This window comes from Austrofundulus limnaeus, unplaced genomic scaffold (assembly GCF_001266775.1).
Source record: "Austrofundulus limnaeus strain Quisiro unplaced genomic scaffold, Austrofundulus_limnaeus-1.0 Scaffold20, whole genome shotgun sequence".
Taxonomy (NCBI): domain Eukaryota; kingdom Metazoa; phylum Chordata; class Actinopteri; order Cyprinodontiformes; family Rivulidae; genus Austrofundulus; species Austrofundulus limnaeus.
This window is the reverse complement of record NW_013952422.1, coordinates 286,783-301,907: the sequence shown is the minus strand read 5'-3', so window position 1 is coordinate 301,907 and position 15,125 is coordinate 286,783. Positions and strand designations below refer to the sequence as shown.

Sequence of the window (15,125 nt, the reverse complement as noted above, 5' to 3'; positions counted from 1 at the left end):
CTGCTGTGCTTCTATTGGTCAACTGGGTTGCAGGGCTCATTACCATTGGTCAGCTTGAATGTCAGTCAAAATACGCGCTTGTTATTCGCGGGTTAGGACACCACATTTCCGCTCGATTTTGACGCCTTGTCAGCGTTAAATTTAGCTTATTTTTTATTTACATTTTGTAATTCATTTAAGAATATGTTGCAAAACAAACGGTTACAAAATAAAATATCATTAACACCAATGGCGTCATAAAAGGATAGCGAAACCACGTGCTGTTTGTTAAATAATTATTTTATCTTCCCGAATGCTTCAAGTTTCGTTGTTAATGAATGCAAATAAAAAACATACAAAACAATTTCTTGCTTTTTGTTGATATGCCCTGTTTGATGTAGCAGCCAGTCGGATGCTGTGAGGAGCACGCCCACTTCACTGACCCCCGTCTCTGTCGGATTTCCGAAACTCCGTTACATGTATGAACAACACCTGGGGTTCAAGTAGCGTGAAGTATGGATCACAGTGAAGAAAAAACAGGCAAAGCGGTCGATATTTATCGCGACACATGGGTCCGCTTCTTAGGTATGTGTTTCTTGGTTTGCTTGTGGTGGATAAATGTATTTTGGGTTGAACAGAGCCCGAGCAGAAGCCCCAATGTGACACCGGAGATGTGTGTGTGTTAGATAGCTAGTAGGATGTAGTTAGCATTATGCTAACTTCCCTTTAAACCGTGTATAAATAGAAAAGTTGGCAGTGGAAGGACATTTTGTTACCAGAGGACATACAAGCAAAAAGTCCTGAACTGGGTAGATGTTTGATATCACTATGTTCTTACATAATATGTCCATGTTTAAATAAGAGTAGCCTAGTTGTTGAGCAAGTTCAGTCAATGACTCATACAGACAACCACGAAACAATTGATTTAACTCAAACTGCAACAGGGTTGTGATGACTTCTTTGCTGAAACAGTAGTGTTAGTGTATTTCCCTCATATTAATTAGTTATTAACAACAAACAGACAGACAAACAAGAGGAAAGAGCAGCTTGTCTATCTGAAGGGCATTCACTCTGCAGCAGTTGCTCTTTTGAGTTTTGCCTCTCCCACTTGTTTCTAACTTTTACTACATTGTAGCCTAATTATCTTTAAGGACTGTGTACACAGAAAGGTGGGGCTGTTCTGTTTTCACTTTGTAACTAATTTCTGTTACACGCAGATTTCTATTTATATCTTGTTTTGCAGGAATAAGTCTTTATAAATATTTCTATTTGTCTCAGTTTGCTATTGGATCTATTTCGTTGTAGTTACATTTCACAAAGTTGCACATAAAAGTTGCATTGCAAAAAAAAAAAAAAGCCAATCCTAAAACTAGCACTTTCATTTTAATGTAGTTTAATTGTATTCTTCTTCTCAAAATTACACACACCCTGTTGACCTTATGTTTTAGAACAGGTCATAGGGTGCTTTTTTATTATCTTTAGACATGCAATTATCCACATTCAGTCCAACAATAATCCCTGTTGCATAAGTGCATGTAAAGTGCATCTATTTTGCGTGGCAAAATAGATATCTCTTTTCAGATTATTTTGTGTGAGTGAATTCACAGAACTAGTTTTCACAGGCTCTGTGTCCATATGTGCATTTATTACTGAAAAGAAACGACTGAAAACAATAATGTGTGAAAAGGGACATTCAGAATAAATGCTTAAAAATGGGACAGCTGGACTGTTTTCTTGTCGAGTTTCTATATTCTAATGGTCAAATCACACTTTCTGCTGCACCGCTCGGCATGGGTTCTCCTCTGCGACAGACTGTGTGCAGCTCAAAAATAAACCCTTTGTCCTTCTAGAGTTGCGTAGATTCACCATTCCTCTTGCTTGAAACACATCAGCACAGCTGTCCTTGAATGCTGTTTTATAAAACTGCATGCTGACATGTTTCCAAGAGTTTTGTGCACAGGTATCCAGAAACTGTCTTTGCAGACTGTGGCATCATGAACACCTAAATCTGTTGGAACTGATCCCTTGTGTGTCTTGATTCTGCTTTATTACACCAGCCTCAGATCACTGTTGTTAAATGACGCCTCAGGAGTCCACTGCTGTAGGAAACCGATATGTTTGTTGTCTTGTCTAGTCGTCACTTATTGTTCTGGGGAATGTGCAACCTTTATCTTCTGAAAAACGTTCTCTCCCTCTTTTCAGTGCTTTGTTTTTTTTATTTCTCTCATTTCTGTTCCTCCTAGCCTTTCATGCAGTTTCTCTCTAACAAATCTTCACAGAAGATAGTGGTGGGTTTTACAGCAGCTGGAAGAAACTCGTACCATTCGTTGTTATCCTACACCGTTATACAAATAGGGCTATTATCACCTCAATGAACTCTCCAGCTCCAATTGGGTGGTTATTCTCACTGTTACAACATGGACCTGCAGGGACTATTAACATTTATTATGTCAGTTTTATTATACCTTACTCTACAGGTTTGATTTTACTTTATTTCAGTTTCAGTCTCAGTTGGCTCGGTAAAGAAAAGGTTCAGAGTGCAGTACATGGCATTTCAGAGGGGTTGAGATCGCTTTATTCAAGAAAATCCAGTAGCATCATGACAAACAAAAAAATAAATATTGTCAAATCAAATAAATCATTGAATGTTCTGCATGACACCAAATGAACACATTATTTAGAACAAGAGAAAGGAGGTTTAACTGGATCTGTGTGTGTGGAACCCCACAGGCTACGCCAACGAAGTCGGCGAGTCCTTCCGCGCTCTGGTTCCAGTGAGTTTGGTCTGGGCCACCTATGCTGTGTCCACTGCGTACGTTACTGCTGATGCAGTGGATAAAGGGAAGAAAGCAGCTGTGGTGAGATATTTCCATTTGTTTTGTGTTGTTTATAATATTGGAAATTATAATCAAACATTATTTTACACACAAAGGAGATACACTCTTGAGTAAAGTATGCCCATGTAAGGAATACACAAGTAAACACTTTTCTTTTTTTTAAATTAATCAAACCAAGTGAGGCTTTGTATGATTAAATTAAAAGAAAATCTGCACAGAGATGTTATTTTATTAATTCTCCGAGTTTGTACAAAAAAAAATCTGTTTATTCCTCCAGACCCACGGGGACCACCCGGGGAAAACAACCCGAGTCGCCGTCGCAGTGGTGGACACGTTTGTGTGGCAGGCCCTGGCCTCTGTCATCATCCCGGGCTTCACCATCAACCGTGTGTGTGCTGCATCGCTCTACCTGCTCGGCAGAACCACCAAGTGGCCTCTCTCTGTTCGCAAGTGGACCACCACAGCAATAGGCCTAACTGCGATCCCCTTCATTATCACCCCCATAGACAGGTCGGCACAACTCGTTTGTCCATTGCTTCCATCTGTAAGATTTCAAGTAGTGATCAACTATCCACTTTATTTTTTTACAGAGATATGGAGTCAATTGTTGTTTATTTTGTGTGATACTCCCGGTCACTGGCTTTCATACTAACTTGTCACCGTATTCTCTATTTTTAAGGTATTACTGTCTTTGATGTCAAAGTTTATAGAAGACATGGACAGATTATAGTGACAACTATAAACTTTTATATTTTAATATCTTTTTTAAAGTCTTATTTTAATGTTAACAATATCCTTTAAAGGGTCAATATCATGTAAAATCAACTTTTTGAGTTTTATATCATGTTATAATGTTATACTCTCATAAAAAACATGCCCAAAGCCTTGCTTTGACTCATTCATGCATGTTTGAGAAATCCTGCAGCGTTTTTAGGCAGCCATGCTGAAGAGCAAAACGACAGGTGGGGACCAGAAACACCTCTGGGATGTGTCTGTAAGCCGAGCTTCCTCAGGGCAGACCCCCCCCCCCCCCCCCCCCAAACAGCTCAGCGACTCTGGCAGGCTACTGCTGAAATGGGCGTGACCAAAGTGGTTGGATTTTCTTAAAGAGACAGAGACCTATTTCAAGGCGTTTTGAAACTGTCAAGATGAGAAGTAAATTGTTTTGGGGATTTTTACAAATATATAGCTCTTTCATAAGCTGAAAATGTGACATAGTTACTTTATTTTAGTAGAAAATTGAAATATAGGCTTGGAAAGCACGTAATATCGCCCCTTTAAATTAGTTTAATCCCCAAAATTTAGCACTGCTTTCTATATTAAATATACCTAAGCAGCATTCTAATCACAGCGAGTCAACAGTTAGTATGTTCTTGCACTGAACAGATAATTTATTATCCTACCTTCCATAAAACCACTGCTGCATGACTGCAGGACTTCCCCTGACCCGCAACACAGGAGCACCCGGCCGTCTTACTAGTGCCGGTTGAAGAAATGAGGATCCATACAGAGGGAAAGACAGACTTGCTTTGGCTTGGTTGATCATCAGCCTTCATGAATGCCAGGCTGACATTGTAAATAAGAATTTCTTCTCAATGTTTTGCCTGATTAAATAAAGGTTAAATTAAAAAAAAATGTATACCAGGACATTGATATTGTTACTGATTAATATCTTTCCAACTTTTCCCCTGCAGAGGTACTGACACGCCTCTGTACTTTTGTAATTGCAGGTTGTAGACCCATCCACACCATCAACACAGTAGTTTGAAATGTCGTGCGTTACACAAGGCCATTTTTTCCCACATCATCCTAACACTGGAGAATAGTTTGTCTGGCGCTGACTTGCCACTTTGATTGTTCAGCAGTTTTGTTTTGTTTTTTTTTTTGGAAATGTTTCCACGACTTATTTCACCAGTTTAGTTAAGCTGCCATTCGTTAGCCCCGGGAAGCGGTGAACCGGAAGAAGTGCTACACAAAACCCAGAAGTTGGACCCATATTTACTTCCTTGTTTGAAAATAAGGTGGATACTGAAGTCTGAAAATATGTTTGGAAAAAAAAAAGACTGTTTGAAAGCATCTTTCCTCGACAAAACTGATTGGAAAAGTTGTTTTATTTAGTTTAACCTTTTCACTGCCTGTACTTCACAGATCAGTGGATTTGCTGCTCGACTCCAGCCTCCGGAAGCTGTATGAAGGGGGAGAGAAGCACAAATAAGGACAGAGCATCTCTGTTGGGGACCACCTGGACTTTTTTGTTAGTTGTTAGAGTTGTTAGTTGTAACGTGTAAATGAGACTGTCATGGAGCACGCTTTTACCCCAGTTAAAATCTATAATAAAATAGTTTTGGTACAGAGATTAAATTTTTATATAAAAAGGTTAAGGTTGTTGGGTGAAACTTTGCTCAATGAAAGAATCCAAAAGATGCAGGATTTTAAACCTCAGGGTACTCTGGGTTAAATCACCAACAAAACAAACTATAAGTCTACTTATTTTGTCTTAAAAAATCCTGCTTCTTTTGTAGGGTGATATAATAGTCCTATATTCCTGTGATATTAGAGGCAGAGAAAGCCTCTTGAGATTACCTTGTTGGTCTGTTACTCTGACCTGCAGAACATCTTTTTTATATGTAGACATTAAGGCGGTTGTGTGTAAATAAAGGCACACTTGGTTGTTTTAAAAAGCCAAATTCAGTGTTACTGTAATGCCAAAAGGCCACTCTGCCATGGTCTCTAACACAGTTACAAATTTGATTTTGATAGGAATTTTTTTGTTTAGAATCAAGAGTTATCTGTTATGTGGAAATAGAAAGGAGCAGTAGTTGAGTTGTCATCTGATGCACCTTTCAGGCTTTAATTCAGATTTAGCCACAGAGATTTCCACTAAAAGCCTCTATTACATCAGAACTTATTTTTACTATGCACTGCACAAAAGAATGTACAATACAGTAACTATGTTAGTAGTTTGAGATATGCATGGCCCATGTCAAAATGTTTTGGCATCATGCGGCTTTACATTTCTGAGATGATGCAACATACTCCACACAGTATGTGTATTTCATTTGTGTAAGATAAAACTCTTTGACTCTTCTTTAAAAATTATCCTGTGGGTGTACAATATATCCATAAATTCCATGTTTTAAATTCAGTATTCTTACACATTAAACATAATTGTGAAGTCCAGTGTCATCAAAATATCTAGATACTCTCACTGTAATTTAGAACTATTTTCTGTGATGAGCCGTGCTGTATTTCATACAGAGCTATGCAAAAAAATATTCTGAGCACACTTGAGTTGTAAAAGACTTTTAAAAAAAATTAAAGTATGTATGTTCATATTCATGAATAAATAAGATATAGCTGGTGATTTGTCACATAGAGATAGCTGGGAACATTAGAAGTCAACATTAATGCTAGTTCACTTTTTTCAGTCGTTTGTGTACTTTGTTTTTAAAAGCGATAAAGGACTGTAATAACTTTAGGTTTACCAAACACTTCAATTGCTTGTTAGCACTTTTTTAAGTGTACAAATAGTATTTTATGTTTTCACACATTAAGTATCTTGTATATTTTGCATGACTTTAGGATTAAATTGAACAAAATAGGTTCACAGGTTTTCCTGCTAAAATGTACGTTTGCCTTGGAAAAAAAACCATGGTGCTTCTTTTCAATTTTATATTTCAAAGGAATTTCAGCAGTCGTGGTATAAAAAGGAAGGGTTTACTTTTTTAACTTATGCATGACACTGAGTGACACTCTTTTAACTTGTTTCATTGCTATAATTCATGTAAAAATTCAACCTAATTGTCAAGCTTTCATTTAATAGTATGGACTCATACAATCCTGGTTATTTCTGTATATTTTACTTTTAAAACGGATGTAAAATAAAGCATGAAATATTGTGATTCTTGCTCAGTTTTATAAATAAAACCAAAGATGATCATCTGGCTCTTTTTCTCTACAGTCAACAAAAAGTCACAATAAGATGATTATGAAGGATTCTAAAACACCAGTATCTGTCAGTATCAATCAACAAGAACACCTTTCCAAATGACAACATTATCTGAGATAATCAGCTGAAGCAGTCCTGTCTCACAGGGACAGGAACCCAGTCGTCCTGATTGAGTCAGAACACAGCTGATGCCACTTTTGCTGATGAAGACTAATAAAAAGCAGAGGAAAAGCAACAAACCTGCTAGAGACAGTCATGTTTGTGCTTCATTTAGTGCTTTTGGCTTCTTTGGCCATCCCACGCGTTCTTTCAGGTAATCATAAAATCAAGTGTCCAGTTTAGCTGCTTTTTTGATGAAAAGCTTTTGTTTTGTTGCTTTTTATACATCTTTATTTTTCTTGTTTTTCTCAGACGCTCCTGTCAATGGCCGCTGGAGGACAGATACTGACATTCCACAGTATGATGAGACCCCAGATGATTATGATGATGACGACGATGATGATTCTCCTTTACTGCAACAAAACCTGTTTCCTGAGAACTCAACAGGAACACCCGGACCAGTGACTGTAGAGGTCCAGGATCTACAGACCACTCCAAAATCAAGTCTTCTTATGGGTGAAGGTGGGACGTTACATGTTCAATGTATGATGGCTTTAAATTTATTTTAAAAATAGTTAAACATTTTAAATTGACTTTGTGTTTTTCTAGATCTTCATGACGTTCACGATTCCAAAGTGTGGAAAATCGTCCTGGTGACTGTCATCCTGTTGATGTCTTTAGTTGGTGCTCTTGGCACAGCTTACTACATGTGTATCTGGAGAGGAGGCAGGATTCACTATCGGCCTCAGAGGGTGTACGCTTGAATAAAGTGAATGTACTAAAAGTTCAACTTGAATCTTAAGGCCTTTTCACACACCTGTGATGAGTCTTTAAATGTTAACATTAAAACCTGTTCTTCAAATTGTAAATATAAACTGTTAAAATTTTAATTAAATGCCAACTTGTACCATTGTGTTGTCACGAGGCCTTTGATGGATCTGGATACTGCAGTTCTTGAAACCTTAAAGCTCTGTGTAAAATCTTTATAAATTCTCAATGTAGGTGTTAATACGGATATCCAGTCTGAACTGTTTTGTAAAAGATGGTCGACTTAAATTGTTTGCTTACATTTGTATTTAGGTGACTGCTTGGGATCTTGTTTCCCTTGCAATTCTACTGGCCACTAGATGTCACTACATTCATATCTAAACTTTAAAATATTCTACACAGCAACTATATTTCTATACAAATTCCTGCCAACCTGTCTGATTTCACGGCCCACACCTGCCAGTTTTTATTCCCTCTAAATGATTGTGCTGACACTCAAACCTTCAAAATGATGTAAATTTTTATTTAATCAAGTAGTGGATCTTTGGCAAACTGCCACAAAACTGTTTGTGAAGCTCTTGATGGTATTCGTTGCCCAGAAGATATAAAACTGCCTAAACAAGATAAATAAAACCCTCATTGTGTCTAAATCTTTCCTGTCTTCATCAGGTAAATCTTTGACAAATGGCATTTTTCCTAAAAGGATTTTCCATAAATCATTTTGAGTCTGAGTTTTATGACCCTTTTATCAAATCTCATGTCTTCTAAATCTGTACTTCAGGGTCTAGTTGGGAGCCTTTTGGCAAGAGTTTTCCATTTCATGTGAATTCATCTTGATCAGAGATGTGGCAGAAGTGGCCGTCAAGCTGCTGGCAAAGAAAAAAGCAGTGTACCGCTAAGAGTAGAGGGCAACATTTTAATTCGGTGTCGGGCAAGCGAGCACAGATCAAATTCACAAACGTTTAGAAGTCGTCTTTGAGCAATATCAGGTGGCATTAAGAGGGAGGGGAGGCAAGGAGACAAAAAGCTGATGAATTGAATTAACCTCCCCCGCCGTGATGGATGGGCCTGTTCACAGGGGGCAGGAAAATGGGAGCATTGTTCATCTGTCACTCCAATTGCCACGTCCCCCTATGATTTGTGCCTGTGTTGTGAAGGCCACAAGTGGTCAAAAGACCTCTGTTTCTTTAGCTCACTTGTCTTTGTTTTCTTTTTTTCTGGCCTCCAAGAACTCCCAGGCTTTGAATTGGACTTATTAACCCCAGCGATATCCATAAAGCCAGATGCAGGAATAAAAAAACGAGTAAACATAAATGTCTGTCACTCTAAGTGTTTATATACAGCTTGAAGGATTATATTTTGAAATGTTGTTCGTATTAAAATGAAAGACCCAACATCACCCGCTGCCAGAGTTTTAATTTGAGAAATCGAGGTGCAGCTGTTTTGGTCAAACCTTAAAAATGTTATGCCTGATCTCATGTGATATCTCAAGAAATCACGCTCAGAGTATGTGTTGGGAATAATTCAGCTACTTTCTCAAATCATGGTTAAAGCTGAGTCAAAGCCTTGTTTATTTTGGCCAATGTGTATTAGCTGTAGCACCGGTCTCAAATTGGATCAGCTCCAAATATTAGACAGTTGTTGATGCACACCTAGTGATTATTTCCTGAAAGTTTCATTAAAATCGACACAAGGGTTTATCAGATATTTTGCTAGCAGGCAGCCAGAGATGCCTCCAAGTAGTTAACGTCAAACTTAAACGAAGATGTTACTCAGTCTCAGCTTTCACCACATTAAATCGTAAAGTTAAAGTTTTATTTATTTATAAAACACCCTTCATACTAAAAGCAGCTCAAGATGCTGTACAAAATTATACACAATAAAGACACAATATAAAAACAATACTATAAATCAATTAATAAATAAAGATGACTTTTAGGGTTATTTAGCTTAGGCAGCCATCTTCAATTGGGTTGACTCCAAAAGTAAATTTGTAAATATACAAGTTTTCTTAATGTTCATTCAGTTGTTCATGAGATATTTGGATTGCAGACACAAACAAAAAAGGATATAAAGTAATATGAAAAAGCAGAATACATTAAATAAGACAAGTCGACACAAATGCATTGGAAATATCAAAGAAGCTCCCATGAAAGTGTGTACTCAGCTGTCTGTTTGTTAAATGTGCTTTTTTGTTACAAGGTTATATTCAAACTACTGGGACCTGCTGTCAGATCTTATGCACATTATTTCCATGTAGAAGAACAGAAAAAAAGCCATTTAATATTGTTTGCCCCTCAGCTTTACTAAGGTCCATATTTTAGACATACTATTCAGAGGATACTGGCTTTTAACTGAAATGCATGTTTGATCATTATTTTTCATGTCTGTATTTTCTCAAAAAAAGGAAGTCAATTTAATTGACTCTTGTGATGAAGGTGCTTAAACATAGAATATTGCGATGCACTAAAACAGATGAGCACAAGAAGATGAAGATGGTTAATGGTTGTTTTGTGCTAAATGGTAAAATTAAAATGATAATTTGTAAATTTCTTGGGGGGGTTTTCCAACTCTATCAAGTAACCAGAAACATGGGAGAAAAGGATAATAAAGAGGGCTAAACAAATAACATAAAAACATGAAAAAGAATCTAAACAGAAAAAGACACATAAAGGGATCCATTGTAGAAAAAAATCCTCTCTAAAGAAAATAAAATAACTTAATAAAACATTTATACCAACAAACAACAAAATCCCAAACAATAAAAATGTGCAAGTAAGCACAGACAAATCCCCAAAATACAAGACAAGAAAAAAAAAACTGCATGCAAACAGATGCAAAACCACAATTCACACCAAACAACTGCAGAGGAGCACTGGAGGAGAACTAAATGCTGCAAAACAGCTATAAACTACTTAGAGATACAAAACATCCACAAAACAACCATAAAGAGCATAAAGAGCATCCTCTGCAGCTGTTCTGTCTTTCTATGCCTCTTTGGATGAAGCTTTTAATAACTCTGCATCCCAGTCTGAGTACAGGTTGATGTGAAGGGAGATTATTTTACACGTTAGATTTTAGAGCAATACTTCTTTAAATATTTCATTCAGGAAAACAAAGGTGAACTCTGTCTGCATAAAATCTGCTGCTAATCCATAGACGTTTGAAAGGAAACAAAGAGGTGTATTTATTAACTATTCTAAAAGTTGCTGCAGGAACAACATGCTGACATCAGGGTTCTGGTTGTATAAATAAATCCAGTATTTGTCTGAATGCTGATTTAGCATTCACCCTCTTTTGTGTGCTTCTATATAAATATATAAAGATTTGTTTGTAATCTAACAGCTATTTATATATTGAAACATTTATCTCATAGGTGCCATAATGTTTTTCTTTTTTTGTTTTGTAATTTTCATATTTTTCTTTTATATATCTTTTCAATTCCTTAAAAAACATTGTTCTTCTTAAAACTGTTATAGCAATTTGGTCTGTCATTGTTTTTATATAGATTACTTTTGTTTTTCAGCTACTTTTTTAGCAGTTTTTTAAGACCACCTTTTACTACATTTTTCTTTTACCTATTTTGCTGCCTTTATTGAACATTGTTTAGTTGGTAGTTGGCATTTTACCACTTTTAAATATTGTGCAATTTTTTGCCAGTGTTTTTTCTACTTTTAGGCAGCATTTTGCTATTTTTCACTGTACTATTTTGTGCCTTTGGACTTTTTAGTGTTTAGCTCTTTTTTAGCTACGTTTTGTAATTTTAAACTTTCGTTTTTGGGTTTTAAGCTTGTGTTTGCTGGTGCTGCTGGAGGTTTCTTCCTGTTAAAATTGGGGTTTTCCTTTCCACTGTCACCAATGTACTGCTCAGGATGGGAGACTGTGGTAAAGTGATTTAACACAATGTGTTGGCTTCCTTGGATTTTTTGGGCGGCTGTGGCGGAGTGGTTAGGGGAGTCGTCTTGGAACCGGAAGGTCGCTGGTTTGGTCCCCTGTCCAGCCGTCTCAGTCGTTGTATCCTTGGGCAAGACACTTCACCCACCTTGCCTACTGATGGTGGTCAGAGGGTCCGGTGGCGCCGGTGCATGGCAGCCTGCTTCTGTCAGTGCACCCCAGGGCAGCTGTGGCTACAGTGTAGTTTGCCATCATCAGTGTGTGAATGTGAGTGTGAATGGGTGAATGTCTGTTAGTGTGAAGCACTTTGGGGTCCGGAGGGACTTGAAAAGCGCTCTATAAGTTCAGTACCATTTGTTAACAGTGCTCTGAGACAATATCATGTTGTGACTTGGAGCAATATAAATAAACTGAACTGAATTAAATTGAATTTTAGCCAATTTTTTGTAACTTTCAACTTTTTATTTTGCATTTTTAGCCAGTGTTTTGCTTTTTTAGTTAGTGCTTCTTTTGATTTACCACTTTGGGTTTTCAGCTATAGTTTTCTCTTACTTTTAACTCCTATAAATACCATTTTGCTTCTAACTTATAGCTCTGTGTGTGTGTGGTTGTAGTGGTTTATGTTGTGTTGTACTTCTTCAGCAAGTTTCAGCTGTCGTTCAGTCAGTCATATTTCACTGCATTTTTTTCAGCATAAAATGCATTTTCTCTCAATGACTTTCTTGCATTTGACTTTTTGATAAAAGCACAAACAGAGGAGGATGGCTCGCCATCAAAACACCATCAAATGAAAAGAACACAATCATTAGTTATGGGCAATGGGCCACAATTCTATTAAGCTGCATTAGTGGATAGTAAACCTCTCTGCTTCTGCACAGACACACAGACAGCTTTAAGTGCCCCCTCCCATTTATAGTGAAGGACCATGTTTGTAGAAAGGCCACTTTAAGGGCACTAACTGAAATGTTTAACGTTCACTGGTTGAATTTATTGAGGTCAGCAGAAGGCTACAATTTGAAACGCAGAAAACGGTGGTGTGTGTGTTGGGCGGGGGGGGGTTGCACAGAGAGGTCATGTTTGAATTGATTTTCATGAATGATTTTCTTTGCTGTGAGCAAAAAGAGAAACAAAAGACGATCACTGCACATCTAATCAGCCCACAAAAGAAATAAGCAAAAGCAAATAAAAAGAAAGAAAGAAGTGAAGGCCGAGGCTATAAGCCATGTCACCGAGCATCACTCTAATAAATAATACTGTCTCAGAAATTCAAAGCTGTATGGCAAACTCAGCTGGATGAATTGTTCCGCTCATCTGATCAAACCTTTACTTTTAAAAAGGGGTGAAGTTACCTCATTATTTATTGGTATTGTGTAGTTTGAGATTTTTCTGCAGTAGTAAGACTGAAAAAAAGGCTATAAAGTCACTCTTGAAAGGCCAAACATTTCTTGACAAAATGCTCATCACCTGCCTTCTTTAGTGCCTGAGCTTTATACTGAGTAATAATGAAGTTATTTAAAAAAAATTAATACATGGATAAGACAAAAAACTAATGAAAAGGAACCTGAACCTGAAAACATCACTTGTTTTTAAAAAAGAAACCTTTTTGTTGAGAAGTGATTGTATTTCCTTTATTTATTTTTTTAAAAGGACATTAATCAATAGAATATAGAATTTCCAAAAATATAAATGTGCCGGAGTTAGCACAATAGCTAAATTTCACCCGTTTTCCTGAGCAGGTGCACAAAACAAAAACAGCAGCCGATAAAACAACCCTTAAACCAAAGCATCCAAACATCACACTCAATAATCATTTCCTGATTTGACAACGTGGTGTGCAATCTAAAGCGCGTGTGTGCTGTGGGTGCTGGCAGAGCTTCTCCCCTCTTTGTGAAATGAATTAGGAGGACACGAAAACTGAGCAGACCTTCTGCGATACATTATGTATGAGGACCTTGAAGGCTCCTGCTGAATTCTGTTCAGGTGGCATCAGAGGGAGCAGCCAAGTGGAAACGCTGGTTGGTCACTTAAAGCACACTATCTGTGGTAATCTTTCAACTCCAAGGCGCTGCACACTGCTCAGCCTGTATTCTCTTGGCTGAAATATGCATTACAACCAAGTGGGTTTGTAGCAAAAACAGGTTTACTGCAGCTATTTGGGATTAAAGGTCTTGCCTTAAGGGTATTTAGAGCCTACAACAGAATAAAATCCATATTTTGTTTACACTCTCACACTGGCGCCATTATTTCTGTGATAATTACCGAATCTTTTGTCCTTTTCATGTAACATCTCATTTCCTATTTTTTTGAATTCTTTAACAAAGACGTCTTTTGCTCATTCTGAGATCAATAGGCTGCAGTACAAAATGAAAACACGGTCAGACAAAAAAGACACAAACAACCTAGGTAGTAGGTTCAGCTCAGTGATTAGAGAAGCAAACATGGAAATCTTAGTGCTGAGAAATCTGAGGGAAAACGTGTTCCAGCTCATTAAATATCAACAGATTTAATCTGGAGATTATGGCTGCATTAGGTTTCAAGATAATCTAGATTTTTACTTAAAATCAATCAATAAATGTGACCCTCAGTTCAGAAAAATTAAGCCAATTAATTTTTTTGTTATTGTAGTTCATCTAATGGCCACTAGTGGGCGTGAGGGGAATTTCTACAAATGCAAAAAATAATAATAATAAATTGTACAGAAATCTGTGGATATGATACCAATTCTCTCCAGATTTATTAAATCTGAAAAAAAAAAATCCTTGATGAGTACATGAGCTAAGTCATTTATTTTAAGAAAACTAAACATCCTTAAGGAAGAAAGCAGCAGCTCTGAACTACTTTCTGAATAAATGTGAGTTAAATGTTAAGTCAGTTCAACAAAAAAAAAAGTCAAACAAAAATGTTGATGTAATGGTGTTGCAATTGGAAAAAATATTCTGTTGCGAAAAGTATTTCCAAAAAATTGCTCAGGACTGTTTTGTGATAGTCTTGATAATTCACTTTATGCTGAAGTGCTTGTTAATTTGGAACTATACCATAAATCCAGAATGATTATAATTCTCAAAATAATCCCAGACTCATGGCAGGTGTTTGAAACCCTCTTTGAATACCTCTCTGTTTCATTTAGAGATGGGATAAATGGATCTTTGAAGGAATCTGGATCTTGGTGAGCCATTCGTTTCATAAAGCCAATCAAAGGAGATGTTTGATTTTGAATTATGGACGTTATCATGTAGGGAGATACTGTACGTCATCACATATGCTGGACGCAATGATGTCATCATGTCACATGGTACCAAGTAGGGCTGTGTATTGGCAAGAATTTGGCGATACGATACATATCATAACAGAGGGGTCACGATACGATATATCCCGATATATTGCGATACTGTAAGCAAGGCGATATATAGTGATATATTGTGATACATTGTGATTTTTTTGTACAAAAATTCTATTAAATAAAAACCTCTTACTGGAATAAAAGCTAATGTTTACTTACAATGCTTACATTGTCTCCCACAATGCTAATGCTACCCTTACTCTCTGGTGCTCAAGAGGTAGAGGAGCCAAATGGCTGGCTCACTGCTGCCAACTAGTGG

At 37.1% G+C, this 15,125-nt stretch overlaps 2 protein-coding genes across 2 annotated transcripts; both read left to right on the top strand.

Moving 5' to 3' along the window:
• Positions 1-361: 361 nt before the first annotated feature.
• mtfp1 (mitochondrial fission process 1) lies at positions 362-6,008 on the top strand. Its single transcript, XM_014003681.1, has 4 exons — positions 362-564; positions 2,710-2,837; positions 3,094-3,326; positions 4,965-6,008. The coding sequence occupies exons 1-4, from the start codon at positions 495-497 to the stop codon at positions 5,029-5,031; spliced, it is 498 nt and encodes a 165-aa protein (XP_013859135.1). The 5' UTR covers positions 362-494; the 3' UTR covers positions 5,032-6,008.
• Positions 6,009-6,916: 908 nt separating this feature from the next.
• Positions 6,917-7,268, top strand: LOC106514425 (trigger factor; the record flags this gene model as incomplete). The annotated part of the gene is given in 2 exon segments (XM_014003682.1): positions 6,917-7,078; positions 7,177-7,268. Coding segments are annotated over 2 exon segments (150 nt in total), but the record flags the coding sequence as incomplete, so codon positions are not given.
• Between the last annotated feature and the right edge of the window lie 7,857 nt (positions 7,269-15,125).